This window comes from Drosophila guanche, unplaced genomic scaffold (assembly GCF_900245975.1).
Source record: "Drosophila guanche unplaced genomic scaffold, DGUA_6, whole genome shotgun sequence".
Taxonomy (NCBI): Eukaryota; Metazoa; Arthropoda; class Insecta; order Diptera; family Drosophilidae; genus Drosophila; species Drosophila guanche.
Window position 1 is genome coordinate 6557430 of NW_022995744.1, and position 27824 is coordinate 6585253.

Below are 27824 nucleotides of genomic sequence, written 5' to 3' on the forward strand. Positions count from 1 at the left end.
ATAAAAAGGCAATAAAAACATAAAGAAATAAAAAACACATAACACAGATGCAGGAAGGCAGAGGCAGGGAATGCCAAAAGGAAGGAAGACAGTGGCAGGGGTAATACCAAAAGAAGACAAAGAGGAGTTGCTTGGGTTCTTCCTTGGCCTTACCATTTTCTCTCTGCTGTCTTCTCGCCCACTAATTACACGCGTTTGCATAATTGCCCATCTCTTTCGTTCAATTTGGTTTCCCTTTTGCTCACTCGATTCTTTAGCCACTGTTTGCCACATTTCCATTCTGCGGTTCTTGCACCCACCTTTTGCGGACATTTCTGTAAATCTTTAAACTTTGTCTGCCACTGAATCCTGCAGACTGCAACCCCTCCTCATGCATATGCAAATGGCATGGAGATATTCTGTTGCCTGCCCACACACGAGAGGCGCAAAAAGTTTTCTTCTGGGCATGGAAAACCATTTGTTTTGTTGCACAGGACCAAAACCGACGCAGAGTCGGAGTCTATTTAATTGAAATTTTGGGTACATTTTTCAACGCCTCTGCTGTGATATGAAGGAAAAGTTTTCCGAGGCGAACAATCAAAGAAAATTGTCTGCAAAAACACGAAGGAAAATTTTGTATACATTTGCATTTTGCTTTGGTTTTTTTTTTTACAGCACAGTAATTAAGTCATTGACTGTGTGGTGGAGGCGGAGGGCGGATTGCGGAGTGCGGAGTGCTGTTAAATCTGCTTTGAAAATGTCATTTCCCTAAGCTCTTGCCACTCTCGACGGTCCCGTTCAATGCCGCTGAAGCGTAAATCTCATTTTAATGCCAAGAGAGTTCTTAATTTAGTTTAATTACACCAAACACAGAGTAGAGAGAGAGAGAGTGTGCTAGGGCAGACAGCGACAGACAGAAAGGATATACAGGGGACGCGCCACGTTAACAAGTTTTTGTTGCTGCCTCAAAGGCAAAAGTCTGGCACTGGCTCGTTCGTTGCATGCTTCAATGCGATTTTAATTACAAGAAATATATGCAGCCAGAGCCAGCAACATGACGTATGCGTCATTTGGAAGGGAGACACAAAGCCCCAGACTCAGACAAGGATGTGCGCGGCATGGCACTGCCGAGGCGATGCTGCCACTGCCACGCTGCCTGCCACACTGCTGCTGCTGCTGCTGCTGCTGCTTGCCACGTAATTATGCGCACACGAAAATTTGCAACAAAATGTTTGCCACGTGCAAAAAGGAAAAGCAACACTGGGATGGGTATGGGTTGGTAGGGAACAACAATGGAGCAGCAGCCGCCATGTTGATAATGATGTGTCTACGCCACGCCCATGCACCGCCCACCGCTGACTCATATGCCAACCCTCGCTGGCTGTTGTTTTTGTTGCACTTTTCTTTGCTTCTCTTTTTGTTACCCTTTTTGTTTCATTTTTCATTTTGCAATTAGCAAACGCCGAGGGCAAAGCTAAATTGTTTGTGAATTTGCGCCAAAGTAAAAGAAGGATCCTAGATCCTCCTGCCACCAGAGGGGTGTGGTTGGAGACATCGAATGATGTGGCAGTGGGGCTGCTGCGGCAAGTGCTTCTGCTCTCAAAGTTTATATTCATTTGATAGGAAACAAGTGGCCTGCTAAGGATGGTTGAATAAGTGCATTACCCTGACGAAAAGGGGTGGAAGAAGGGTGGTACTCCACCCCTCTCCTGAAGGCGCGCTGAAACGTGACAATGCGGAGACAGCCTCGAGGGCAAACTGAGGGTGCTGCAACATTGCCAGTGGGCCAGACAGACAGACAGACAGGCAGGCAGGCAGGCAGGCAGTCAAGGCAACACTTTATCATGTCAGTTAGCAGAGTGGAAATGGAATAAAAACAGAGCAAGAGCAGAGGCAGAGACAGAGGCAGAGACAGCAGCGTTGGCAGATCCCCCGAAAAAGTTGAATTATTCCCTTTTTAATTTCAATGGTAACAACGTAAAAAGAGCTGGAAATTCATATTTGAAGAGTGTAAATATGCTTTAATTGTTTTTAATTGAACAAAAAGTGCGAAAAAAGCAAAAAAACTACAAAAGAAATCATTTTTCAATTGGAAAATGCAGCCGTTTGGTTATGCTTAATTTATGCAGCGGAACACCAACGTCACTAGCAATCAAAGTGATCCATAAAGTGCATGTACTTCTCTCCTCGCGCTGTTGCCTCCTTCTTTTTTTGGGCAAGAGACGTGTCGCCTTTGCTTGGGGCACATACAAAGATGTGTCGTCGTGCCAGGGCAGGGCCTGTGCAAATGCTGGAAAACCAAACGAGAGTAGGATAGAGAGACAAACAGAGCAGAGAGTGAGTGAGAGAACGAATTCCCTCTGAATATGCAAATGAAACTGCGGCAGCGGCAGCGGCAGGACGGTCGCAGGACGAATGAGGTTAAGTTGAGCAGCGTCAATTGTAGATCTGACGGAAATGAAAACAAGATGTGGATGTGTGTGTGTGTGTGTGTGTGTGTGTGTGTGGGAGAGGGTATTGTGAAAGATGAGCTTTTTGGGGCAAAGGGTTGGTGGGTGCACCGGTGGTGCTGCGGGGCTCCTCTTGGGCATAAAATTTGAAATGAAAATGTCGCGAGAAGCCCCAGCTGCACGCAGAAATGCAACAATGCAAAAGGCCAAAGGGCCAAAAGGGAGGGGAAGGGTGCGCGAAAGTCAAGACAATTCCGCGAAAAAGAGACACAAAGTGGACGGAGATGGATGGACACACGAGGGAGCAACACAGAGTGAAGGGGCAAAGACAATTTCATGCGTGTGGAGGTGAAACCGGAGGTTAACCTGAAGTTCAGTTTAATTTGATTTTTAAAGCACAAACAACAGAAGAAAAACACAAACAGAAACAGAAATAGAGATGCAAATTTTGCACATTTTTTAATTAAAAATTGAAACAGATACAGCCAGGTAGACAGAGAGAGAGAGAGAGAAAGAGAACTGAAATACACAGAAATTGAGTGAGTGAGCGGGAGAATGAAGTCAAATGGTAGTCCCATCATTTTGGATAGAATTACAAAGGGAAATCAATTTGAGATGCCTTCGCATCTGTCAGTTTGAACCCTTCTGTCTTTGTGCTCCTGCTCCTGCCCCTGCCTTACGTATTGATTGCCAGTTCGAAAACGATTTAAACAAAAGGTGAATGCGACTATAGAGTTACCTTAAGCGCAGGTTTATTTGTGGTTCATTAAGTGGAAAATGATCTTAAAGCGAAACAATTGCCTAGAGGGGGAATAATGTGTTTGATTTTGATTGAAATTCGATTCTTAGTAGTTTTATCATCACTCAAAAACTGTGCATATATTCTGCACTTTCTTTATGCTGTGGCATGTCCAAATTCCTGCTTTAACTTCCCTTTATGTACCTTGCAACCGGAGGTATTTCTGCCCCGAAACTCTGTCTCTCTTTTTCTGTGTCATCCATAGGCTCAGTGGCCAAAACTAGAATTGAGAAATTGATTGACTTTTTTCTTCCTCTCTCTCTCTGTGTGTGTTGCACCTTTGTTTGTTTGTCTTTGGTGCGTGCCACAAATGCAAGATGGATAGAAAGTAAACGACAACAATATGAAAAACTCATTTGTCCAAACAGAAAATGAACACTGCAACATGAAGAGTTTTCTTTGTCGGACCTTGCGGGTATCTGCTTTTGGGGGCAATCGAATCCGTGACCTAGAGATGATGATGATGTTGCACCAACGACTGACTACCAGTCATTAGAGCAGTTTTTGCTCTCGTTTTTCATGAGAGGAAAAACATTATCCATTCAGAGAGCAGCTTTTTCGTTTGCTCGTTGTTATTTTATTTTAATTATGACTTGAGCTGAGGTTAAGGTCTCTTTTTTTTCCGACTTTTAGTAAAGATTTTGTGCGTGGCCAAAGAGATCATATAATGTGGCTGCTCAATGCCCCGCAGGTGGTGGTGGCTCATTAAAAAATATATATGAATGTTTGTATGTAACAAAGGGGCTCTGGTAGGCCTCTAACGAGTTTCGAGCTTCGACTGATTCTATTGTTGAGTGAGGGTTAAATAACAACTCGAAAAAACTGCCCGGTAATGCCAAAATATTATGAACACCAATTGATTAAACATTATAGATACATAGGCCAGGTTGTTATGTGTTTTGATAGATGATTAAATCGCAGCATTTATCATAATTTGTCTTCTCTTTTTCTGCACGGAAATAATGATTGATTCAGTGCTAAGTACAAGATGTTTATAATCATCAGCGGAAGAGTAGAAGAATATAAAGGGTTAAGGGTGTGGTTTGGGCGTATATCTAACCATTATTCATCAGTTGATTTTTGGGCAGATAGATTGCGGAATAACCAGCTATTTAGGGGGCCTACAAAATGGGAATCATAAAAGTCTGAAGCGTGTGTTTTGACTATGATAAATTCCCGTACAAATTTACATGGGAAATTCGTTTTGTTTCCCCTTTTTTTTTCTTTAGTTTTCCCTTAGTTAATCTGTTGGATCCATCCATCGGTTTTGCTGCTGCTTATACTGCTGCGAGAATTTGCCACTTTAACCCACAGCACATCCTGTTCTGTTCAGTCCTGTCTTGCCCAGTCCTGTCCTGCCTTGTCCTGGCGTTTTGTTGACACATAACAGCATTGCGTACTTTGGCCACCAGTCAGGGAGGCGGCTCCTCCTGGCCTTCTTCTTGTGCGTTGCGCGTCACTAAGTGAACTTTTCCGTCACTCTCTAAGTGAGCTTTCTGCCTTCACTTTAAGCGGACTTTCACTCTAACCAAAGGCATCACTCTGCAGCTCTCTCCCTCTGCCTCTCCGATCCATCCTTTAGCCCTGTATCCTTTGCTGAAATCCCGCATTCGATATCGCGCCATTTCGCCTCAATCATTTCAATCAGCTTTGGGCTCTCACTTATAGCTTCACTTACATTGACTTGCCTTTTGGCTTTGCCTCTCCGCTATATCCAGCATGCTCTTGTCCTGCCTCCCACCTCCCGCCTCCCTGCCTTCAGCTGCCAGGCGCCTTTTTCCCTGATAGCTTCCTGTTGGAGGGCAAAAAGTATTTATATTTTTTCCCACTCTCTGTGGGTGTTTTGTGACTTTAGATCGAACTTTAATCAAAGTAAACTTTTATGCGCTTTGGCTATACACAATATTTTCTCCTTTTTGGGTGTTTGCGTGGCTTGATGGATTTTGATACCAGCAGCAGCAGCGGAGTAGCTTCTCCTGCCCTGCCAGCCGTTTCTGTTCCATCAACGCATTGTGCGTTTTACCAAGAGAGAGAGAGAGAGAGAGAGAGAGTTGCCTTGGCATAAAAGGGATATGGTACATAGTATCTGATGGCAAGTGGAGTTACAGGGAGGGGCATAGTCTGCGTATTGAATGTAACCAGAACACAGCTGCAGCAAGAAGAAAGCGCTGCACACACACACACACACACTAGCCCAAAAGAAGGAAATCAAAAAAAAAAAAAGTAAACGGAAAATAAAGAGCGAAAAACTTTAAATTGAAAACTGTATTCAAGCGTTAAATTGGCTTTTTCTGCGTTACTCTCTCTTCCCCTTCCTCTCGCACTCTCTCTTTGTCTGACTCTCTCAAGCGCTCCTGTTCAGTCAGCCCCGTCGCCCCCGTTTCACACACTCTAGGTCGACTGGTGTGCCCCGTCCCCCTTCTCACTGCTGAACCACAAACTGCGGCAGTGTGTGCACCCCCAAAGGCCGCCTCCCTCCTGGCTCCTCACTCTTTTTGGCACAATGCACTTTCGCCTTTCTTTTTTGGGTTTTGTGTTTTTCTCTTTTAGGTGAGTGTGAGTGTGGTGTGTTTTTTTGCAGCGGATATTAGTATTTTGCATAGAAGCTTGCAAATGCCAGTCGTTGTGTTTGATCTCAGTCTTCTGCCGCTTGTTCAGCCACAGCTAGAGGTGTGCAAGAAACTCTAATAGGAAGAGGAATACCCTTGGAGTTCCATTGTACACGATTTTTGTAGGCTGACTTTAGTGAATACTTTTAATATGTTGCTGGAGCAGATAGAATGACAGCCAGTATTGGGTCTGCGGGAATGTCTTTGGTGACATCTTTGGTTGCATCTCTGGCCTATTCCAGTGCCTATTGAGAGAACTGCTGTCCACCAGTGGGAGAGCGGGACAGCGGTCAATGGCAGCTCAAAAAAACTTCACATCCTTTCACATTGTTCCTCTGACATTTCTTTCTTGGTTGCTGCTTTTCTTTGTTGGCCAGAAATTAATTAGTATTCGGTTTTGCTATGTCTCTGTGCAAGAACGCTTAAATCATTGTCTCAGCTCCACACACATGTTGTACCTAGATACTATTGGCATCTCTCTCGGGCCCATTCCCACTGCCCATTCTCTCTTGCTCTGCTCCCCTTCTCCATTTATCTCTTACACATAAATTCCAATAATCGTTGTATGTTTTGCATGTTAATTATGCCGTTTGCTTTTGTCTCTTCTGCGATTCTCTTCGATTGTGATTCTGTTTTTGGGATCTTCGTTTTGTGCTTCCTTCTCCCCATTGCCGTTGTTGTTGCTGTTGCTGTGTGATTTTCATGTTTTGCGTATTCAATAAACGGCAAATGCCAAACGCACACATGTGTCCCCCAACCCCCTTTAATGGACTGCTCTATGCGGCCCCCTTTACCCCTCCTCAGCAGCAATCTCTTTATGGATTCTATGATTTTGACATTTGTTTTCAAGCAGCGTCCCCCGTCTGCATGCAAATGACAACCAGGAGGAGCTTTTGGCAGCACCATATAAACGATTGTGTGTGGAGTTAGAGCAGTGGCCGGTGCCGGGAGGGGCATTGGTTTATGCGAAGGTACAACCAACACCTTTCGTCCTTGTTATGTCATCAGCATAGCCAAGGGTTTGTCATCATTTGTGAGGCCACCTTTTCCCCAATTGAGATTCCAATCTCAGTGTTCTCAGTGCTGCAAGGAGGTCTAAGGGATACAGTAGCTATACAGTGCCGCACATCCTGCGGGGCAGACCAAACACTTATCAAATTATCTTTAGACGAGCAAAAAATAAGGAACGAATTTTCTGCAGAGTTTGCTCGGTGTCGAGAAGAGAGCAGAAAGCAGAAAGCAGAGAGTAGAGGCAGAGTGAAGTCTCGTTGCGTGCCAGATAACCATCAATATGCTTTGGCGATATTTATGAGGCGCGCCTGCAGGATACGGGCTTTAATGATAGCCCAAAACAGGGCACTTAATTCCCAGTCTCCCAGGGTAGGAGCCACCAACACCGATGAAAGCGGCAGAAGGAGCAGCAAAGCCACCAGCAGAGGGCTCCACTACAACACAATCAATAACGATTTGACGAGGGCTCCACTTTGCAGGGAGTTGGAGCAGGCAGCAAGCAGCAGGCAGCAGGATTCTTGTATCCGATATCCACCTAGGCCAGGGCCACTTAATTGCATGCATGTGTGTGAGTGTGTGCGAGTGTTCCTGTGTGTGTGTGTGTGTGTGAATTTGTGTGAAACGAAAGCGAAATAATAATGAGGGTAATATTAAGCGAGTGTAAAGGAGATGGAGAAAGGCAGCGGCAGAGTAAGAGAAAAGGAGAAAGACAGAGTCAAACAAAATAAGAAACTAAAGTCGAAAAAAAAAGAATGCGAATGGGAATGGGAATGGGCATGAGAATGGAAGTATAACACTTTTCGTACGTCTTTGTTGCTGTCGATACCCTTTAAAGTGGAGGAGGGTAACTAGAGTGCAAGGCCAAGAAGCAATAATGTGGGGAACTATAAAGTATACTCCATGCTCGCTGTTGATGTCTATAAAATATCCGAAAAGAACACAGAAACCAGCTCCAAGTTGTACATCTGTAAAGGCATTAGACTAGAAAATAATTCCAGATTTCCACCAAAGCACCAAAGGGATAGATATTCTCAATCGTTAATATCTATGGAACGTATAAAAAAAAGATTAAAGGCAACCTCCAAGCTGTAACTCCATGAAGTTACCTCTAGCTTACTGCTCTTAAAAGCGCCCAAGAGAAAGATTCTCAAAGGTTAATATCCTTACATCAATAATATCTACAGAGCAGATAGCCTTAAGGGTGAAAGAACGCCTATTCCATTAAGCTGCAGATGCTACAGATTTGAGTACCATAATCTTGCAGAGAAAATAAATATTTACAAACGAAATAAATGCTTCTAGAAGTTCCGCAGAGTACCTGCCGCTTCGACCTTCTTAAAAACTTATATCTGGCTTTGGTTTTGGTTTTGTTTCTTGCTTTAGTTCACTGAATAAAAACTAAAAGTGCCCAGGTTCTATAGCTTTCTCGCTCTCACTCCTCTCTACTCCTGGCTACTGGCTAAGAAGCTCTGCTTGTGAATTCCTTTAATGCGGCCGAAACACGCAAACCTTCCAATTCCGATGGCCGGCAGACCAATTTGTTGTTTTTTGTGTGTGTTTTTTCTGTTGTATTTACAACCCAGGGAACACATTAATTCTGCTTCTTTTTGGAGCTTATTGTTGTTATGGTTGTTGTTCTGGTTGTTGCTTTTTGTTGGTAGTATTTCCAACCACCCTGTTTAGTGTGTGTGAAAAAACTAATAAAGGGCAATTTAAGCAATTCACAATTTGATCGGTTTGAGGCTAGGGGCCAGGGGCTGTGCCTGCCGTGATGTGTTCTGCGGGTCCTGCATGTGGACTTTTTAATGCAATTATGACTAATTTATTGAAATAACCCCCAGAGTTGGTTGAGGTCTCCTTAAGGGCGGCTGCTGTTAGTGCTCCTCCCCCTACACCCACTTACACACATGTGTTCTGATGTGTACTTAATCAACGCCCACACACACACACACACACACCCAGGCATATGTGTGCATAGCCATGCCATGTCGACGTCGACGTCGTAGATCTTTGTTAAGTTAACGCTTTCTGGAAATCAAAGTAACGCCCCCTCACAACGGCCTGTGGTGAGTGTCTGGGTGGTGGTAGGAGAAGTCTTGAGCCTGGAGCTAAGACCAAAAATAAATTGGTAGCTGGCTACCCTGGTGATGGAAGTGGTACCCTGTACCAGGCACTAGGCCTTTTGGTGGGTAGCAACCAACTGCACATCTCTAAAGTTCTATAACGGAAGACTCCAAAAGAAATATTAAATTGATAATAATCAGAAATATGAACGTGAAGTGCATTAATTCGTCGTGAAATCAATTAAATCTTAATTGAAACTGCATTTTTCCACGTATTTTGTTTCAAATTCTCTTTCCTAAAGGGTATCCCAGTGTTCCAGCTCCTTTTGTAGCCTCTCTCGTTAATGTCTTTTGGTTGTTATTGTTGCAAAAGCCATTACATTTATTTATGTATTTGTATTTAGCTTTTTTTCGCCTTGACTGCTAGGCCTACTCCTCTCTCTCTCTCTCTCTCTCTCTGCCTAGGTTACCACGTCGACAGTAGCTACCGCCCACTCCCACACACCCCACATATGTCTCTCTCTTTCTCCCTCTTGCTCTGCCACCGCCTGTCATGCTGTCTCTCGCCTCGTTTGACACTGAGCGCTAAAATATTTTTGCTTAATTTCAATGCCAGTCACGCATATCCTGCTGCTAAAGGCGCTGCCATCCCATCAGTTACATCTCCTCCACCACCTTCTACTCTGCCGCCTCTGCCGCCTCGGGCGCCTCGGGCGCCTCGGGCGCCTCGGGCGCCTCGGGCGCCGCCCTGTCATTATTTTTTGCTGCCATTTTTAAGGTTATCTGTAAACATTTTTGCCTTGTATCTAGTTTTTACATATCACTTGAGTTTGTAGAACACATTCACTCGCTTTATCGTATTTCGGGGAAAAGGCAATAATTGCTTGGGCTAGGTAGGCATTTTCTTGTTCATTTTCATTTACGTTTTCCCTTGGTTACTTTGCAAGTGTTGCGCGTAGATGGAAAATTGAGAATGGTAAGTGCTGCCCTGCTTGCTCCTCGATAATGGAAAATGCCTGTGCCGTTGCCTTGCCCATTTGGAGTATTTTGTTGTTTAAAATTTATGATTTTGAAATTCCGTCGTTGGCCTGAGAAAAGAGACAAGGAAACGCCCAGGCCAGCACTTAGAGCGACGCAAAAACAAAAACGAATTTCTATCTTAATGAATTTGACCCCCAGTGTCAATTTAAACTGATTAAACACAGCCCCAGACACACTCAGAGAGCAAGAGCGAGAGCTCTCTGCTGAGAAGTAAGAGGCGGCCTCTCTTCCCACTCTCTTGCACTCCTCTTCAACTGTTTTGTGCCCGCGAGAGAGCAAAGGGCAGCACGAGTAGGAGCAGTAGAGAGATAGAGCGACAGAGAAGAGGGGGAGGTAGAGTACCCCTGCAAAGCGGAAATGTTAAACTCATCTGCTTGTTGGTTTCTTTGCACTTGAAGAGGGTATGATGTTTCCCATAATGATATCCATTTCTCGCTGTGCTCTTTCGAACCACTTACTGAAGCATTTCCAATTAGATAACACTCTCGAATAGTTCATATATTTATTCGGTACCCTTTACGTTAATAGTTATTTGCTTTCCACGAGGTATCAACGCTTCGATCCAACCCATTTTCCGCTGCCTTTATTGCGGTTTTTGTTTCATTTGTGTGCTGTAATTTCGTCTATTTTTGTACACGCTTTCCGTCTCACTCTTTTGTCTCTCAATTTGTTTACAAATTCAAACAAAAATATTTTTGATTTGCCTTCTATCGCCTAGATAAAGCCTTGCAATCGGCTTTTGGCTATGAAATTCCAAACAATTTACGCACATTTTAATCGAAATTTATACACAATACGACGAGTACGAGAGTATTTATTTCGATTTGGTTTTTTGTCTGTATGTATTTGATGTATATTTTTGGATGTGTGTGTTTTTATATTTCATTCTATTCCATTCGATTTTTATGTTTGCATTTTTGTCACGCAGCGAATCGGCGCAAAAATGCAGATGTTTTCAATTGGGAGGGGGAGAAGAATATTCCATACAAGCACACACATGCACATACACACACACACACACACACACACACATTTACAAGTATTTGTGTGTTTGCTTCTGACTTTTTGAACTCAATTCATCTGAAAATAAGCGGATTTATGTGGGCACAATATTTTATTTCGTTATTTTTCCTCTTTAAAGCTTAAATTTTGTTCAAATTTTGTTCGCTTGCAGAAATGCACAAATATTTATTCAACTAAATATTAATAAATAATATTTTTGGTTGGCAGCAAATCGGATCAGGCAATCGACTTTGATGATAATTATACGAACACAAAATATTCGAACAAAAAAAAATAACGTGAAATATGTCAAAAAAAGTTTACTATCGGGCCAGCAGACTGCAGGGCAAACAAATTTTAATCTAAACTAGAAATGGGAATAAAATAAGTTATGGTTTTTGGAAATAAAATGCAGAGAAAATGCATTTGAAATGTGAATTGAAATGAAGTTGATGCAATTAAATGGGAAATGCGTTTACCACATTTAAGATACGAGGAAAAGGATTCTCAGTAGGGCAAGGAACGCTGTAAAGTACATTAAAATTAATCCTTTACTGCTAAGCCACATTGTGAGAGAGAAAGTGAAGTATTCAGGCTATAAAATTGATTTAGTAATCAGATTTTGAGCTCTGCCAGCTCAGCTAATACCTTAAGTATGCTCCACTCTTTAATATTAAAATTACCATAATTTACCATTTAATTTACATATTTCTTCTTTTTCTTGCAGGTGAGCACGACACCAATCACACCACAATCATTGGGAAATCAAGTAACATTTAGCTCCCCAATTGATGTACTTTAATAACCATAATTCCCTCGCAGCCACAAAGTAGGGCTCACAAATGCCATTTTAATGCGCTGTACGGGAATCTTTCTTGGGGAATCTTTCTTGCGTTGTTTAAGCGTTTTATAATGCCGTTCGTTTGTACCTTATGTACATTTACTGCGACTTAATGCCGCAAATTAAAATGCTGTGCAGTATGCCGTATGGCCCCTCTGATGTTTGATGCCCATTGCCATGGCCTGGGCTGGACTGGGCTGGGCGCTTGATGAAGGAACAGACGGACGTAAAGAGCTCCTACAAAATCGTCTGGAGTCTAATTTTAGCTGCCTGTGGCCTCAGAAATGGGAATGGAAATGGTGGGGACCCCACTCCCATAGGCATATCGACAACACTCAGACAGTAGCCAGTTCAAGGGAAAAATACTCAGCATGGGGTGCCTGCTGCCACTTCAGTAGGAAAGCAGCAGGAAAAACAAACAGAAAGAACACACAAAGCGGCCAGAGAAGTAGAAGGAAAAGTTTATTGAAGAGGAGGAGCAGGAGGGAGAGATGGTGCTGCAGGCAGCCCCAAAGATGGAAGATGGACGTGAAACACTCCATACACAATTACGACAAATCCACACAGCTCTCAAGGCTCTCCTCTCTCTATCTCTCTCTCTCTCTCTCTCCGTGTGTACTCCGTCCGGGTGATAATGCGAACGAACCCCAGAGACAGAGACTAGAGGCAAGGGTCTAAAAATAGAGACAAGGCAGCACAAGGATATTGTAGCAAATGGCAGCAGCAGTGGCAAGAAGATGGCAAAAAAAAGAAGGAGTGAGTGAGGGTAGAGGCAACGTAGGAAAAATCTGTACAGCTGCTGCCGCCATGTGTTGCATTTCAAAGTGTGTGACTTATGGGGCAGTCATGCCAGCCAGTGAGGCAAAGGCAGTGCAATGTAAAACCGCCGGAGGAGAAGAAAACACGCTGCCAGATGAGACGACAAATTACACGGGAACGTCAGAATGAAGCCCGTAACTGTACGCTGTACGCTGCATATGGACCTGCAAATCAATCACAAATTCCATCCTTACACTAATTGAAGTCTATGGCATATCCGATCGATACTTTCCCATGCCAATCGAGATTACCTGAGAGGGAGCAGGCTGCACGCTCGTATGCAAATGAAAATTGTGTAATTAATATGAAGATTGTAATTCAAGTCAGGGGTTCAGTCAGTGGGTTGGCAGCACTTTCATGTGCTGCAAATATTCACTCATAAATACCCAAAATATTTGCCATTGCATAAATTACCAATATGTGAAAGAGCCAAAAGCCAAAGGGCACAACTCAAAAACAGCCCAAGAATGTGCCTCTCTCTCTGTGTGTGTGTGTATGTGTGTGTGGGGAAAACTTAAATCAAAGGCCCGAATATGCATTACATTTTTAATTGCTTTCAAAGGAGGGTTCCAGCTCCACACATTCCCCTGCAACATATTGCATTCCAATCCATCAGCTCAAGCACGAAAGGAGTTTAATCATTTTTTAATTAAGTCAAAGTATTTTCAATATATTTTGGATAGCTTAACCCCAAGCAAAAGATGATGGAAAATGGTTTCAACTTTGACTTGGGATTTTATTGGACACTCTATACATGAATATTTGAATATTTCGAGGCATCTGGCAGGCAATTTTCCTTTAAACTTTCGTTTAAATTCTGCCGGGAAATTGGATCTCCCATGTCCTTCCATTGTTGCGTTAAGTTCCCTAGTTTCATCACTCCACTTCCATAGTTTCCATGCCCATCAGCAAATAAATTTGCAGACTCTAAAAAGTAATTTTTCCCTATAACATTTTTGGCATGCTAAAAATGTCTGCGAAAATCCTACCCGAATCCCCTGGAGAACATTTATCAACCATGGGGACCAACCATGCTCCTGGCAGTAGCTTATTATTCCCCGGACCACATTTCAATGGGAAAATTTTAATTAAGGCTGCGCTCTAAAATGGGAAAGAGGGGGCCATGCTTGGTTGGTTGCACGAACCCGGAGGAGTCGCCACTAAATCTCAAATGTCAATGAGTTGTGGTCACAAAATGTTTGGCTAACGCTGGAACCATTTGTTATGGCAACCGGGTGGGGGCTTTGGATGTGGCACTGCCAGAGGCAGGTGTCGTGCCCAAAAGAAACCTAAAACCAGTGCAGAGTTCCTCCTCCTACAGTTCGGTTCGTCCTGTTTCCTGGTGTAAAAATGATAAATTATACGTAAAATTTTTTGCAAACTTCTGGAAATTACGCATTAAATCATGCAGAAACAGGGGGGACAAATATACAGGGCAGGGTGCCGACCAATGGGTTAACCAAAACGCAAAGTCATTGTATAGTTTATGACTGAGATTTCCCCTTACACCTCCAAAGAAAAGAGCGAGCGGGGTTAAGGACACACTCTCTCTCTCTCGCTCTGGCTTTATCGCTCCGCATGAGCTGCAATTTTTATTACAATTTTTATGCTTTATTCTTTTGTGGATTTTTACGTTTATTTTATTTCGAAAAAAAAATGTAGGTAAATGCTTTGTTGTTTGTTGGTCACGTCTGCCCCCTCCTGTTACTTTTGTGTGTTGTTGTGGCTCGTAAATTCAGGGGCAAAACAAACTGCAGGTTGCACGAGGTAGATGCCAGTCAGCCGGCCCCCAGATAGATACATTCGTAGATACATTCGTTCCAGCATACAATTTCTGTATGGCCAACGCAGGCCACATTATTATTACTGCAGAAGGAGGAGGCTTACGAGAGAGGGTTTACTTTTGGCTTTGGCACATCTTTCATGGCTATGATTTAGTTCATTGTTCAGGGCTGTTGGCCAACACACAAGCAGCCAGCAATAGTAACTGAGGCAGAACAAGTGGCCAGCTTTTGGCAACGCCTTCTCCTCCACCTGCCTGCCGCCACATCATCATCATCATAAAGATCTCCTCAATGTTTGTTTTCTGCCCCCGGACTATGGGTCAAACAAACAACCCACAACAGTAGATAGTTGAGACATGAACCTAATTTACTGCCCGACTGACTTTCATGGCTACGAAATTTCCAAATGTCTTTATTTAGCTGCCGTTTTTGGGGTTTTTCTCGGAAAACCCATTTACTCCACAGTGCGCACGAAAGAGCTCAACACACAAATGGGTTATGCATGGGTTTTGAAAGGGTTTTTGCCACTACAAAAGTGTAGGATAATTATTAGCCATTAATCAATGATGGAACTGTTGCCACTGTCACTGCAGCATCCACTTGATACTTGATGCAAAGGACACTTGAGCCCCACTTGATGTGCTGTTGTGTAACAGAGAGAGAGACACACATGGGCCCAAGGAGAGACCCCAGGTGGCAGGCAGTTAGACAGACAGACAGATAGATAGGCACGCTCTTAGTTTTTAATGAAGGGCAGAGACACAATAGTCACCAATTACTTTGTCAATGTGTTGGCCAATCACTCAAAGGGCGAAAATTACCTCCAGTAAATCGGGGCACTGGGACGAGCGTCAGTCTCCAGCTGTTCCTGCCGTTTCATGGAATCTTTTGATTGCTCAAAACTAAACGAATGCTTTTCCACCATCGGATCATAGCAGATATTGCGACGCCAGAAGGCCGATGTAAAGTCCATGTCCACCGAATTAATGGGCGCCGTCATGCAGACCAAGAGGACACGATCGAGGGCGCGTTTCGAGAGCTCCGCTCCCTGGTTGAGGGTAATGCTGCATTGGGTTTGTTCGTTGGGCAACAGCACGCCCCAGCGGGGACGCATTTTGAACTTGCCCCAAACGGTGCTTTGTAGCTGCAAAAGGAGTTGCCATAAAGTCCACAGAAGATCTCTTGGGCTTTGTGTTTTTACCTTATACAACACTGGCACTTTGGATATATTATTCACGGATATATTTGTCGTATTGTTGTTCTCTTTGGAGAAGGTCAGTGGTCCCAAGGGCGTGACTTTTAATAATTTTGCTGTCATTGCGACAAATGCATTAGCCGAAAAAAGGAAAAATTCAATTTAAAAATACACAAAACGATAATTTAGAAAACTTTTTAAAAGGTTTTTACGCACGTAGTCTGAAACTTTAAATTTTGAAATAAATTTCGATATTTTGGATACTTTTTGTAGACATTTCTAGGGATTTTTTCAAGGGCCTGCTGTTTTGGGGGTAGAATATACAGTGCTGAACCTCTGCCTCTGCCCAAGGGTAAATCTCCCTCTGATGCCTTAATTCCACTTCGCAAAGTTCAAATCTGATGTCATATGTACACATATCCAGATATGTTCAGCTCTATTAAGTACAATTACACTTTAGCCAGCGCATTGCGGACGCTTCTTTGCCAACAATTGACCTCAAAGTTGTGTGTTTGTGTTTGCTGTGTAGCAGCAGCAGCAGCAGCAGGAGAAGGCCAAGTGGTGGCAAAAGGTAGTACCATAAGTATTAATTACATTCAACGGTCCGACAGCCGCTCAAGCAAATCGCAAAAGCCGGTTGGCCCAAACGGGCCGCAACATTTACAAGCCCAACAATTTGCTTTCGAAACAGCAAAAGTTCCCACACACAAGCACACACATGGACGCTGCCTTTCTCTCTCTCACTCTCTCTCACTCTCTCTCATCCTTGGGCAGCCGAGGCAGTCGAGCATTCGGAGCTTAGCTGGCGCTTAGGCTAAATGACCAAGCCCAGCAGGTGGTGGTTGCTTGATGGTTGGCAGTGTGGAGGTTTCTGAGTGCTTGGCAGAGGGAAAAGCTGTAAAATTAATTGATTTACAAGTGTGAAAATGCACAGAAAGAGGTAGAAAGAGTGCTCAAGTGGCACAGAGAGAACCATAACAATAACAACGAATAACAGAGCGAGAATTGCGACCAAGGGATATCCGCTACTACTACTACTAAAAGTTAGTTAGTACAAGAACTGTGTGAAAACAATGAAACGAATTGGAATGCCAAGGAAATGTTCATTGGTAGAAGGACAAAACAGAGAAAGAATTCATTATATAATTAATTTTTAGGTGTAAATGTAATCCGATTGCGATGAATATTATGGTTTGGGTAGTTTATATCTTTATAAATAATATTACTCAATTAGGGCTTCGTACGTTTAAAATTGTGACTAGAACAAACTTTTGATTGGGGAGTAAGTTATACAAACTAGATGTGCAGATGTTAGATCTTTTACTCTACGAAATTCCTACAAAACATTCCCAGCTTGTTGTCAGCTAACCAACGAAATGTTACACACAATATACCCCATGTTCTCTCTCTCTTTCTCTCCACAAGTACAGGGGCAGCGGGGAAACCCTCCCATACGTAATGTGGAATGCGCCGCATTTAGTTCTAGATTACGAGTACACTGTATATATTGCTGTGTTTGCCGACATCGAGAGTGTAAACTACAATCCGCTTAACGGTAATTGCTGCCAGAGACCGCACGTCCAGCGCGCCCCGCAGCGACACTTCCCCCCCGTTCCACTTCTACAGCCGTTTTTGTCGCGTGCTCTTTAAAGCTGAACATTAATGGGCATTGCCACGCCCACTTGCTACACCTGCTACATCCATAAATTGCGTGTAATTTTGGATTTCTTTTTGAAATGTCCATAAAGCTTATTTATATTTCATAAATGTTCCACCCCCCGCCACCCAACCCGCTGCCCAGACGACACGGCGGCAGAGACGGAACGGCAGGAAGTGAGCTTTTGTTTTTCAGCAGTTAGTTCCTTCCGTTCCGGCATAGGACTCCCCCATTTGCCTACCCCCCGCCGCTGCCTTTGTGTTTATTTGTTCCGTTCTGTTGGGTAGGATTTTCTGTGTTTGTTTTTGTGTAGCATTTTTAGGAGGCAATTTAATAACCCGTCTTGGGGCGCCTTTGCGTGTTTAGGCCACGGCATAAGCAATGAGGGGAGTGTGAGTGTGCTGCTCCCTCCGACATGATTTATTGAGTAACTCGTGGGCGTGGCCAGGATAAATATTGTTACTTTGATTGCATTTAATGTCCGGGGCACAAATCAATCAAAAGGGCAGTCTCCATTTCGCTGCTGCAATCACCCAATGGCGTGGCGGAGTCGCCGACTCTTTTATTTGCTGCTCAATTGATGTCTCGCTTTTTCGATGCTTTTTCTTTTTCTTTACTTTGGGGGGAGTGGGCGGGCGGAGACAAGTGAACGTCTGCTCGTCGTCGAACGATTACTTCTTGTTCTCTCTTTATTTCTCTCAACCTTTTCGCTGTATTTCTTTCCGAATTGCTCCATCTGTGTGTGTGTGTGTGTGTGTGTGTGTCTGTGTGTAATGTGATATTTTTGGCTTGATTGCGCTCACTGCTGCAGTGCCAAAGCGTTTGGGGGGCAATTTGGTGATTTAAAGTTTTTGTACTTCATCATTCTACGTAATCGATGCGATGTCTTTTCATTGCACTAGGGGGGTAACAGGACAGGGGCCCCTGGCAGTGCAGCTGCTCGATAATCTCCTGTCCAATTAAAAGGAAAAACTTTGTGGAAACCAGGAAAATGCATGCTTACACATCGTCGTACATCAGACATGAAACATGAAGATATTTTTAAACCAGCAAAAGGTGGAGGTGAAGGTGGATTGCTAGTTGGAGTCTCTCCCTCCCTCCCGCTCACCTCTCTCTCTCTCTCTCCCCTGTCTCGCATCATTTCAAATGAGATTCACTTTCGTCAGCCCTTTGAGGCCATCAGCATTAGCCATCCATCGTGTAGCTTGGACACGCTTTCGTGCTGCTTGTTAGCCCATGACAGAAGCCACATTAAAACAAATAAAAAATAGAAATAAAAGTAAAGTTTATGTACCCCCCCGCCCCGCCCAGTTCTGTTCTGTGTGTTTTTTGATGTTGCGCCAATTGACAGGGCCTTTAATTTATTTGGTTTTTTACCCAGTCCCCACTCCTTTGATTTAATTTTATTTCTGGCATTTTTCTTTGTATTTTCTTTGGTCGTTGTCGGCGCATCTTTTGGCTGCTGCCATAATTCAAGTCTCCGACTGCCCGCCCGTCTGTCCGCCTTTCGTGTGGCACGCCGTTTGCATAGCCAAACATTTGCTCTTAAATACAAATTTATTTCGTATTTGCACGAGTTTTTTTCATACTTTTATTTTTTCTATATTTGTTTGTTGTTTTTTCGAGTCACATTTTGCCTTGTTTTATTGACAAGTTGAAGCAGGGAATGGAACGTGAAGATTTCTGTCATTTTTTGCACATGAAGAGTATACGCTTTGCAGACATAAGGTGCTATGATTTTGTGGCGAAGTTTGACTCAGCTTTACATATTTATGTACATCAATAATTACTTCAAATACGGTTACTCTTCCTGCATTTCGTCTGTTTTCTGCCTTGTGCGCCGTGCAGTCGGAATTGTCTTATCTCTTGATCTTCGTTTCATCTGTGAGAGAGAGCTTTGTCTTGCTCTCTCGCAATGCACGCTCTTTCCATTTAATGCGCTCTCTCAGCAACAACAACAGCTATTGCGGCGGTCGCTGCTCTCTCACGCTGCGGAAATAACAAACGGAACTGACGTTCGATTTGCTGCGTAGGTTCTGGCTTTAGTTTGATCTTCTCTTCTTGTTGCCACCTCTCTTACCTCTTACCTGCAGTGTATCTCCCACAGCAGTTAGACGCTCTTTACTGTACTTTTTTTTCGCCAAGTTTCTTGTGTGCTTTGGATATTTGTCTTCATTTATTTGTATTGATTTTTGTGCTGCTTCTTCTACTGTTTGATTTAGTGGCTCCATAGATCTCTATGGGAGGTGCTTCAAATGTTTCGGCACTGGAGATGCTGCTGCTGCTGCTGGTGGTCACTGCCCAATTTCGGTTTCATTTGCTAGGCCAGTGAATAATCACAATGCATTTATCTATCGCCTCACCCAAAACGACCTTTTCCCGTACACTTTCACGCGGGAGCAGCAGCGCCAGTAGCAAACAGCAGCAGCCGCAGCAGTGGATTTTCAATTATTTAATTTTCCGCTCACGTTTGGTGAGTTTTTCACGTAGTTTTTCATTGGCTCTCCAGCTAAATGCGACAAAGAGCAAAAAGCAAAAAAAAAGGCAGTGGGAAAATCGAAATGGTTTACGATAAAAATCAGCAAAAAGGAAAGGAAAACCCAAAGTGCATCTTCAACGTTGAAGACGACGATGAAATTCTCACGTTTCCATTGGCATTAAGGTTTCCAAAGGAGAGGCAATGGTATACCAACTAAGTGTAGGTGCAAGCCCCTTCGGTTTGGGGGCATGCATCATTTGGCAGCGCCGCCAGGCAATTGATGACAGTCACAGAGCCCCAGCCAAAAGCTCTGGAGTTTGACTCTCTTGATGGTGGGTACGGCAGCATAAATTCCACTTAAATGGCAAACCAGTCACCAGCAACAGTCCTCTCCCACTTCGGCCCATATCATCATCAACATCATCATCGTCATCAAAGTGCATCTTCAGCTTAAGGTTCGACTTGCGAGTCAGCCTCTGCCAGTAACAACTATAGAAACTGCAATGTGGGCATCACGCAGACCAGCGCAGACCCAGTGACACACTAAAGTGGGGTTGCACACAGCACAGAATTTACTTGTATGCCCTAACAAAGGGTTGTTAAGACATGGCCAAGGAGTTGACAGAGCAAAGAGGTGGGATTAGGCATGGAAACAGCTTTTAGGGTGTGGTTTTAGAAGATATCTTTGCCTTAAAATTGTTATTTTAAGTGAAGAACATATTGCTAGAGTATCTGCAGCTCCCTTGCCCAAGTATTGACCTTCCCTTTTCCTGCTTTTTCGTATAAAAAAAACTCTGCACGAAGAGCAACAGAAACCGCATTTAAATGCTGGCTGCCTCTGTGGGTCTCTGTTCAAGTTTCGCTTTCGGTTCGCTGTTATTTTTTTGCTGCAGATGCACAGCCTGAACCAGGCCCAAAACCAAACCGAACACAAGCGTTTCCTGTAGCTCTACCAACAACCAGTTTATGGCTTAGTGAAGCTACAGAGCCTAGGGCCATCTATTCTTTTCTCTCTCTCTCTCTTTCTGCCTTTCTTCCTCTCCGTTCTCTCCCTTTTTAGCCATTTCTCGTTGTAAAACGTTTTGCTGCTGCTGTTGCTGCTGTTGTTGTTGTGGATATTTCTGCTGTAGGCACCTGCATTTGACGTTTTTGGGTTTACCGTTTTGCAGTGTCAGTTTTCCACTGTTTCCAACTGTTTTCCACACCGTTGTCGCTGTTGTTGTTGCTGTTGTTGTTGGGTTGGTCAGTTGGAGCTCCTCCTCTTGTGCTGTAATTTCATTCATAAAGCGCTGGAATAACGTTGCATTTGCGTTGAATAACCTTTAAAGGTGCAGCAAAAGTAGTTGAACTTTTGGTGGAGATTATCCTACTGGACTTGTCTATGATATTTCATCAAATTTGGGGACTATTGGAAGGGAATAGGTAAATATTTAGCAATTGCTTTAACAACTATCTACTTTTAGGAACATTTCTTGCGGCATTTAATCAATAATTGATCCTATGATTTTGCCCATGGAATTGTGCAAATAATGTAAACTCGAAATTGTCTCTCTTCTGTTGTAATTTTGCAATCTGCCATCCATTCTAATTATTGGCTGAACTGAACAGAGAGGGATGGGATTATCGCATTACATTACATGACTTATTGCAGCAGACGAGGGCTGTGGCAGGTGACGCGCTATTCATTAACTCTTTCCCCTACGGATTCTCACACATCAAATTGCGTATTTGTGTTTGTCTTATTAGAGAAGGATGTGCCGTGCCGTGCTGTGCAAACATTGCATTTTGGTGTGTATTTTGAAATAAATTTCCGTTCTGTTGATTTGCAAAAACGAACACAGACATGAAGCACATAGTTAGAGGTAGAAATAGATGTTGTGCACAGGTGTTTGTTGCTTGTAGCTCGTATCTGACACCCGCATGCTGCAATTTCAGCATCAACATCCGCAGCAGCATCACTGCCGGAGTGCCGGAGCCATAGCCAGAGAGCCAGAGAGCCAGAGCCATGGCAATTTTCTGTAGTCATATTACATGTCAGTTTCTGCTGCTGCTGCTCCTCCACCTGCACATTTCTATTTGGGGGCACATCCTTTTACACTTCAACACGCTTTCGCTATAATTTCCTGTCGGCAAAAACAGAAAACTGACAGGCAGCACACACACACACAGAATCTCCCTGCCCCGCTCTCGTTCCTAATTTGCCCAAGGACTGACCTGTATCTGGACTCGTGATATATACTCATGGCTCATGGCATATGTTTGATATCCTTGGCTGGGCTTACTGTCGCATTCAATTGCCATGTAAATTGATTTGACACGTTCTGCATTTTGCTGCTGTTGCTTCTTTTTTTCGTGTGGCAATTATGGCTGGAGTTGTAACTGGGCTTGGGTTTGGGTTTGGGTCTGCCAAATATGCATTGGAATCGACGGCTATCGGGTTGATATAATACTTTCCTGCATGCTGTGCCTGTAATCTGCACAGAAGACGTGACCTGCATCGACCTACATTACCATACGGACAACCTGTCCACCCATTACCAAATTATTCATTGAGCAATGGCCAACATCAGACTTACTTTAATTCAAACAATCAATGCCGCTGCTGATGCGAGGGTGTAGCTCGTATTCGTATTCGTTTTCGTTTTCGTATTCGTACTTTAGGCGCGTGTTGAGCAAATTTACCAATTCAGTTTTTCAATTGGCATTCGCCGCGTGGCCGCGTACCAGACCCACTTGGCCTGGCTTTTAACGAGCGCCAAAATGTTGCCATTGCATTGACCAAAATTGGGCGCTTCGTGGCGTTTGGATTGCGTCAGCAACAGCTATTGAGTAATTGGTCAAATGCCTTTAGACTATGTCAGGTTCAGGCGGGAATCGGACGTTGCGATGTCTAGGAATTGGTAATCGAAACGGACAGCAGCTGACGCACATGCGGTTCGAGCGGTCTTCGAGCTATCTTCGAAAGTACACAAAATTTCACCCGCTGCCCACGTCATTGTTTATTAATATTCTGTTGATGTAATGTCTTCGAGACCCAGACCCTCCACTACATACTATAAGAAATTGTTTATGCTATAATTTAGTTTGACTTTTGACAGCTTTTTTCGGTGCGGTTTTCGTTGTCTAAATAAATGGTCAAAGTTTGAAACCATTTTTCATGCATTTTTCTGCTTGATTTGTGTGATATTTTTTGTTGTCCAGTTTTGTGTGCCGAAATGCATTTCAAAGTAAAATTCTACGCTCTTTACACGTATATATTTTTCGGTCACATCAATCACGAGAGAGTGCTGATGGCATTCCACCGTGTGACACACTTAAAAATATACTCGAAACTTATGGCGCAGCGTGTGTGACGCGTTTGCCAAAAGCGTAATGGGATTTAATGAACATGGAAAATGGAAAATCCTCTATGCCTTCGCGCTCTCTCTCTCTCTCTCTCTCTATCTCTCTCTCTAAAATTCTCATTTCATTTTCAATGATTTAATTCCGCTTGCCGAAATATTTGCTGCGCGCCAAAAGACACTTTGGACAAAGACAAAAAGGCTTGAAAAATGCCACTCGAAAGCGCAGCAGCCAGCGCCAGCAACTGCAAAATGAAAACGGAAAAGTGTTTTGTTGAAAATGTTCCAAAAACAACAGCCAAGCCAGGACAACGGGGGCGTGTGCGGGCATCCCGTGGATGCTACCAGCACAAAATGTAAACAAAAAGCAACGACAGCGATGCTGCATCGTCATCGCTGGGCCCCCAGTCAATAAAACAACGCCAGCTGCTGAACATTTTTGTTGTTTCTTCATGCAGTACCCTGTAATACTGATGGTAGATGGGGTTCAAAACGTTGCTAAATGTGATTTTGGTACTTGTCTAGCTCCAAAATAGAGACAAAATATGAGAAATTGCAAGGAAATGGGATAAATACCTCAAAGTTTTATTGCAAATATTTAACATATATTTTCTACTTTATATTATGCATTTCTGCCATTAAAATTTGCATATCCAGAGCATCTTTTAGTCCTGCCATCAATCCATCGCGAATTCTTGTTCTTTTTTGAAGTGTAACTGCCAATGCAAATTGCCAGGGCGGGCTCCACTTCTGTCGTTGCTGCCGCGGCTACTGCAATGCCGAACGAAATATTTGCCATGTAAATATGGTCCCAAAAAAATAACCAAAAAGGGGTGGTGGAGGAGGAGCGGGAGAAGGAGGAAGAGTATATTTGAACTGTAGCGAGTTTTTTGGTCTGTGCCCTCTGACCCTCTGTTCAAGTGCAATTAAATGAAAAATATTTGTGAATGCAGCAAAAGTACGATATTTTCTGAAGTGCCAAAGACTGCGACTGCGATGGCAACTGGGCAACTGGATAGTTGACAGAAAAAATTATGAAAGAGTTGCTTCAAGTGAAAATGTGTGGAAAAAGAGAGTTCCAGACTCATTAAGAGTGAGAGACACAGAGAGACACTCCCAAAGGAGTCGCGAAGCGGGAATAATCGAGTGTGGGGTACAAACATTTCCATTGGCACATCATCAAATGTGTTTTCCCCATGGCTAAAGCATTTTTATGTACATTTAAGATGACAACTTTTACTAGCTGTTTTGCTGTTTAAATGTGCTTCAATATATACGAGAGAATATATTTGTTTCGCTGATGAGAAGACACACAAAGCAGCACACACATGCATCATGTGTGGCTGCTGTCTAACGCGGCGTATGAGCAACATGAGCGCCAATTTGCACAGCGGATTATGTCACCAGATGAGCGAGACATTGCGGAGGAGGTGCTGAAACAAGAGGAGTAGAGGAAGTCGTCTGCATATAGATCTTCTCGTACTTGTGTGCATCTGCAGCGAAACGCAGTGGAGGCGGAAAGCATACCGCGACATGTCATATGTAGCTTGAATTTAATTAACAAGCTAATTTTTCAAAGCACAAATCGCTGCGTAGAGAATGGATATGGGTACCTTGGGGGCCATGACATGACGGCTGCAGTTTTGAGGATGGGCGAATGCCAAAATAAACACAGAAATTGGCGACACGTTTGCTCCTCTCTGAGCATTGATATTGTACTATTTGTGGCGCTGTTGAAACGCTGGTTCGGGTTCTGGTTCTAGTTTATGCCCTGCCTGCCAAGATAGATGAACTGTATCCCAATGATCCACGAGTTCTCTTGGTATTTATAATCATTTTTGGTTATTTTTAAGGCCCCCCACTAATTGTCAAATATTTTTACATTAAACAAGTGATTTTTGCGCAACTTGCACGAGAAAATCTTAAATGGGTTTTTCGGTTTTGCTCGCTCAGCTTTCGTGCCAGATGCACAGAAGGGGCATTAAGCATTCAAGACCTTCACTTGGCTGCATTTTGTGTGACATTTTGCATAAAAGCTTAAAATTAATAACCATTTTATGAGGGAAGAAAGTTTTCTGCAATAGAGCAGTGATTTTGGCTGGGATTTGGCGTGTTTTAGAGCAGTAGAAAAGCCATTAAAAATGCTGAAAAATTCGCAATAGCTCTACCTGATGTATTAGCAAATCTTTTAAGTCCTTTAATAAATATTATCACATTTTTAGCTATTTTATTTACAAGAATTCGCCCTGCTCCAGCTAAGTTTGCACTCCTTTCGTGCCACATTGCACATCTCTGGTGCCACTAGCTGGGACTCTGGTGCAAGGTAACAATTTTGCCTGGCTAAAAACCATATTAAAATGCCACTCACATGTTAATCCCGTTCTTGCCACCCAAATTTTGGTTCGCATAAACGAGTATACGGTGGGTATGCCATCTGTATTTAGCTACAACCAACAATAAGCTGCAAATTTTGCATATTTCATAGATGCTGACAGAGGTAGCAAGCGGTGAGGTGAGGGCAAACCCATGGCGAGACAAGCCAAATAAGGGGCCACATTTTATACAAATAAAACTGACAATTTAAAGCGCATTTTGTACGGCATACTCCACAGCACTCCACAGCACTCCACTCCACTCCACTGATATCCTTACAGCCATATCCTGGCGCCTCTACCCATCTATGTGTGCCTGTCCTTTGTTTAAACCAGAGCTTAAAACCCCAAAGCTCTGTGCAGCACCCAATGGGCGTAATGGAGGGGCTGCCACCCCGCAAAATAAACTACCTGGATTTCATTTTGCACTTTTATGGGGCCACACATGGGTAGCTGGCAGTGGCAAGGAATGTAGGCAAGGTAGCGCAAGGTGGAACCATTAGCTGTATGAAATGTGTCACCAGCATGGAACAGTAAAGAAAGAGGCTAAAGGTTAGAGTCGAATGCAGGCATATCCTGGAATGGTATGAGCTGTTCAAAGGGGTGGAATAATGAAGCTAACTCTGCATTGTTCAGCACAAAATGGGTTATAGAAAACGAATGCCCCATAATGTTCATTTTTAGTTACTTTTTTGCGGGTTCGTTGTGGGTGGGACTTACATTTTTATGCGACCAATACTAATCCATAAACCCATATTTTCCTCCCTCTCTCTCTCTCTCTCCCCCTCTATCACCCTCTCTTATCTCCCTATGTGCAGCACATGGTGCAGGCTGGCGTGGCGCCATTTCCGGGCGCTCCGGCTGGCTATGCCGCCGCTCCAGGGCCAGCAGCAGCGGCCGCGGCAGCAGCAGCCGCTGCCCAGCAAGCCGGAGCTGCTGCGGCCGCTGCCCAACAGGCTGGCGCTGCCGACAGTTTGTCCCTGGCCGTGGCAGCTGCGGCAGCCAAACAGCAGGCTGAGCCAGTGACCCAATTAAATGCGGCCGGCGAGCCAGGAGGAGCTGGAGCCAACGGGAACACAGCAGCAGCAGCAGCAGGAGCAGCAGCACAAGCAGCGGCAGCGCCAGGAGCTGTCGGAGGAGTTGCAACAGAATATGCCACGGCCAATGGTGCTGCATCGGCTTCCGCGGTGGCCACCAGTGTGTCCGAATGTGCACCGTTGTATATGCAACAGACAAAGGTGAGTTCAACCCCCCCCCACAGCCTCCATTCACATTTCTATCTCTCTTTGTGTACCTATTTACCCCCCCACCTCTCTCTATCTATGTTTGTGTGTGTGTGTGTGTGTGTTGTGTGTGCTTTTGGTATGCATTTGTAGTTGTGTGTATTTTTGGTTTTGGTTCCACCTTTAGTTTGGTTTTGGTTCTCTTTGGTTTTTGCTGATGCTTTGATTTGGTTTTCCCCACACACAAACACACACACACAGGCACATCCATATACAGATTTGATGCACACACATGACCAGTAGGCCGTGTTTGTTTTTATTGCAACAACTGTTCTTGTTGTTTATCTGTTTTGTTGTTACTTTTGTTGTTGTTGCCTTGCCAGCTGCTCTGCTGCTTTTACATTTTTAATTGCATGCGTGTCCGAGCAGCAGCAGCAGCAGCAAAAGAGTAAAGCGCTAACGACAGTAAACACTCCAACAGACACCCCCAACACACACACACACAGAGAGAACTAGCGTATCACCTTCCATGCATAGATAACAGTGCTGGGCTCTGCAATTGGACACGTCTCAAATTATGCATCGTACAGAAATTACAGAACCAGCACCTAGACCCCACTAGAACTCCACTCTGAAATTAGAAGCAAATTAATATTTGTTGTTGTTGCAACATTTTGCAGCATTAGCAAAAACATTAGAATTTAAAGAAACTAATAGAAATTCACAGAAATAGTCGAGAAAGAAAGCCACAGCAGGTGGCCACAATATTCGAGCCAGCACTGTCGTTAGTTGTCTTGCATTCTTTTTGTAGCATACTTTTAGCTGCCACTGGGATTGTTCTCATTTCTCATATGGCTCGAGGACACACACACAGCACAGCGCTTCAATGTTTATTGTTGCTCTTTGTTCTAATTAAAACTTGATCATAACACAACACTCGCAACACGCTTTATTTTTCTACCCACCAAAATCAGTTGCATTCTCTAGAATATCCGTAGAATTTTTGCATCTAAAATATGTTTAATGAAAATATTTGGCAAACAAATTTGTTTGCAGGTGGTCAGTACTGGGACGGGGGTGTGCAGCGCAGTTTTTTCGGTCTAAATCGTACGAAACTCTTGTTTGATTTTGTTGACCCCAGGGATATTTGTTTATGGAA

The 27824-nt window shown here is 43.6% G+C and overlaps 2 protein-coding genes and 1 long non-coding RNA gene across 39 annotated transcripts in view; 2 read left to right on the top strand and 1 right to left on the bottom strand.

Moving 5' to 3' along the window:
- Window positions 1-27824, top strand: part of LOC117580174 (sex determination protein fox-1) — a 90438-nt gene that overhangs the window by 37911 nt on the left and 24703 nt on the right. For 36 of the 37 annotated variants that reach the window (XR_004573543.1, XR_004573542.1, XR_004573540.1 and 33 more), the window contains one exon: window positions 26261-26680. The exons of the other annotated variant lie outside the window; for it this stretch is intronic. Coding sequence is in view for 32 of the 36 variants with exons in the window: in XM_034266533.1 (XP_034122424.1) it covers window positions 26261-26680 (420 nt within the window). In the remaining 4 variants the exon portion in view is untranslated. The remainder of the gene's footprint in view (window positions 1-26260; window positions 26681-27824) is intronic. 37 annotated transcript variants of the gene reach the window in all.
- LOC117580183 lies at window positions 1783-12878 on the top strand. The gene is made up of 3 exons (XR_004573544.1): window positions 1783-1804; window positions 4110-4114; window positions 12657-12878. It is a non-coding gene; the product is annotated as an uncharacterized LOC117580183 (long non-coding RNA).
- Window positions 14795-15760, bottom strand: LOC117580181. Its single transcript, XM_034266540.1, has 2 exons — window positions 15600-15760; window positions 14795-15542 (listed from the first exon to the last, which is right to left on the bottom strand). The coding sequence occupies exons 1-2, from the start codon at window positions 15714-15716 to the stop codon at window positions 15216-15218; spliced, it is 444 nt and encodes a 147-aa protein (XP_034122431.1). The 5' UTR covers window positions 15717-15760; the 3' UTR covers window positions 14795-15215.

Excerpts from the sequence above, each read along its gene's own strand:
- LOC117580181 (XM_034266540.1), bottom strand. The coding sequence starts at position 15,716 with ATGACAGCAAAATTATTAAAAGTCACGCCCTTGGGACCACTGACCTTC. Across the intron at positions 15,543-15,599 it reads AAGTGCCAGTGTTGTATAAG|CTACAAAGCACCGTTTGGGG; the intron begins GTAAAAACACAA and ends CTCCTTTTGCAG.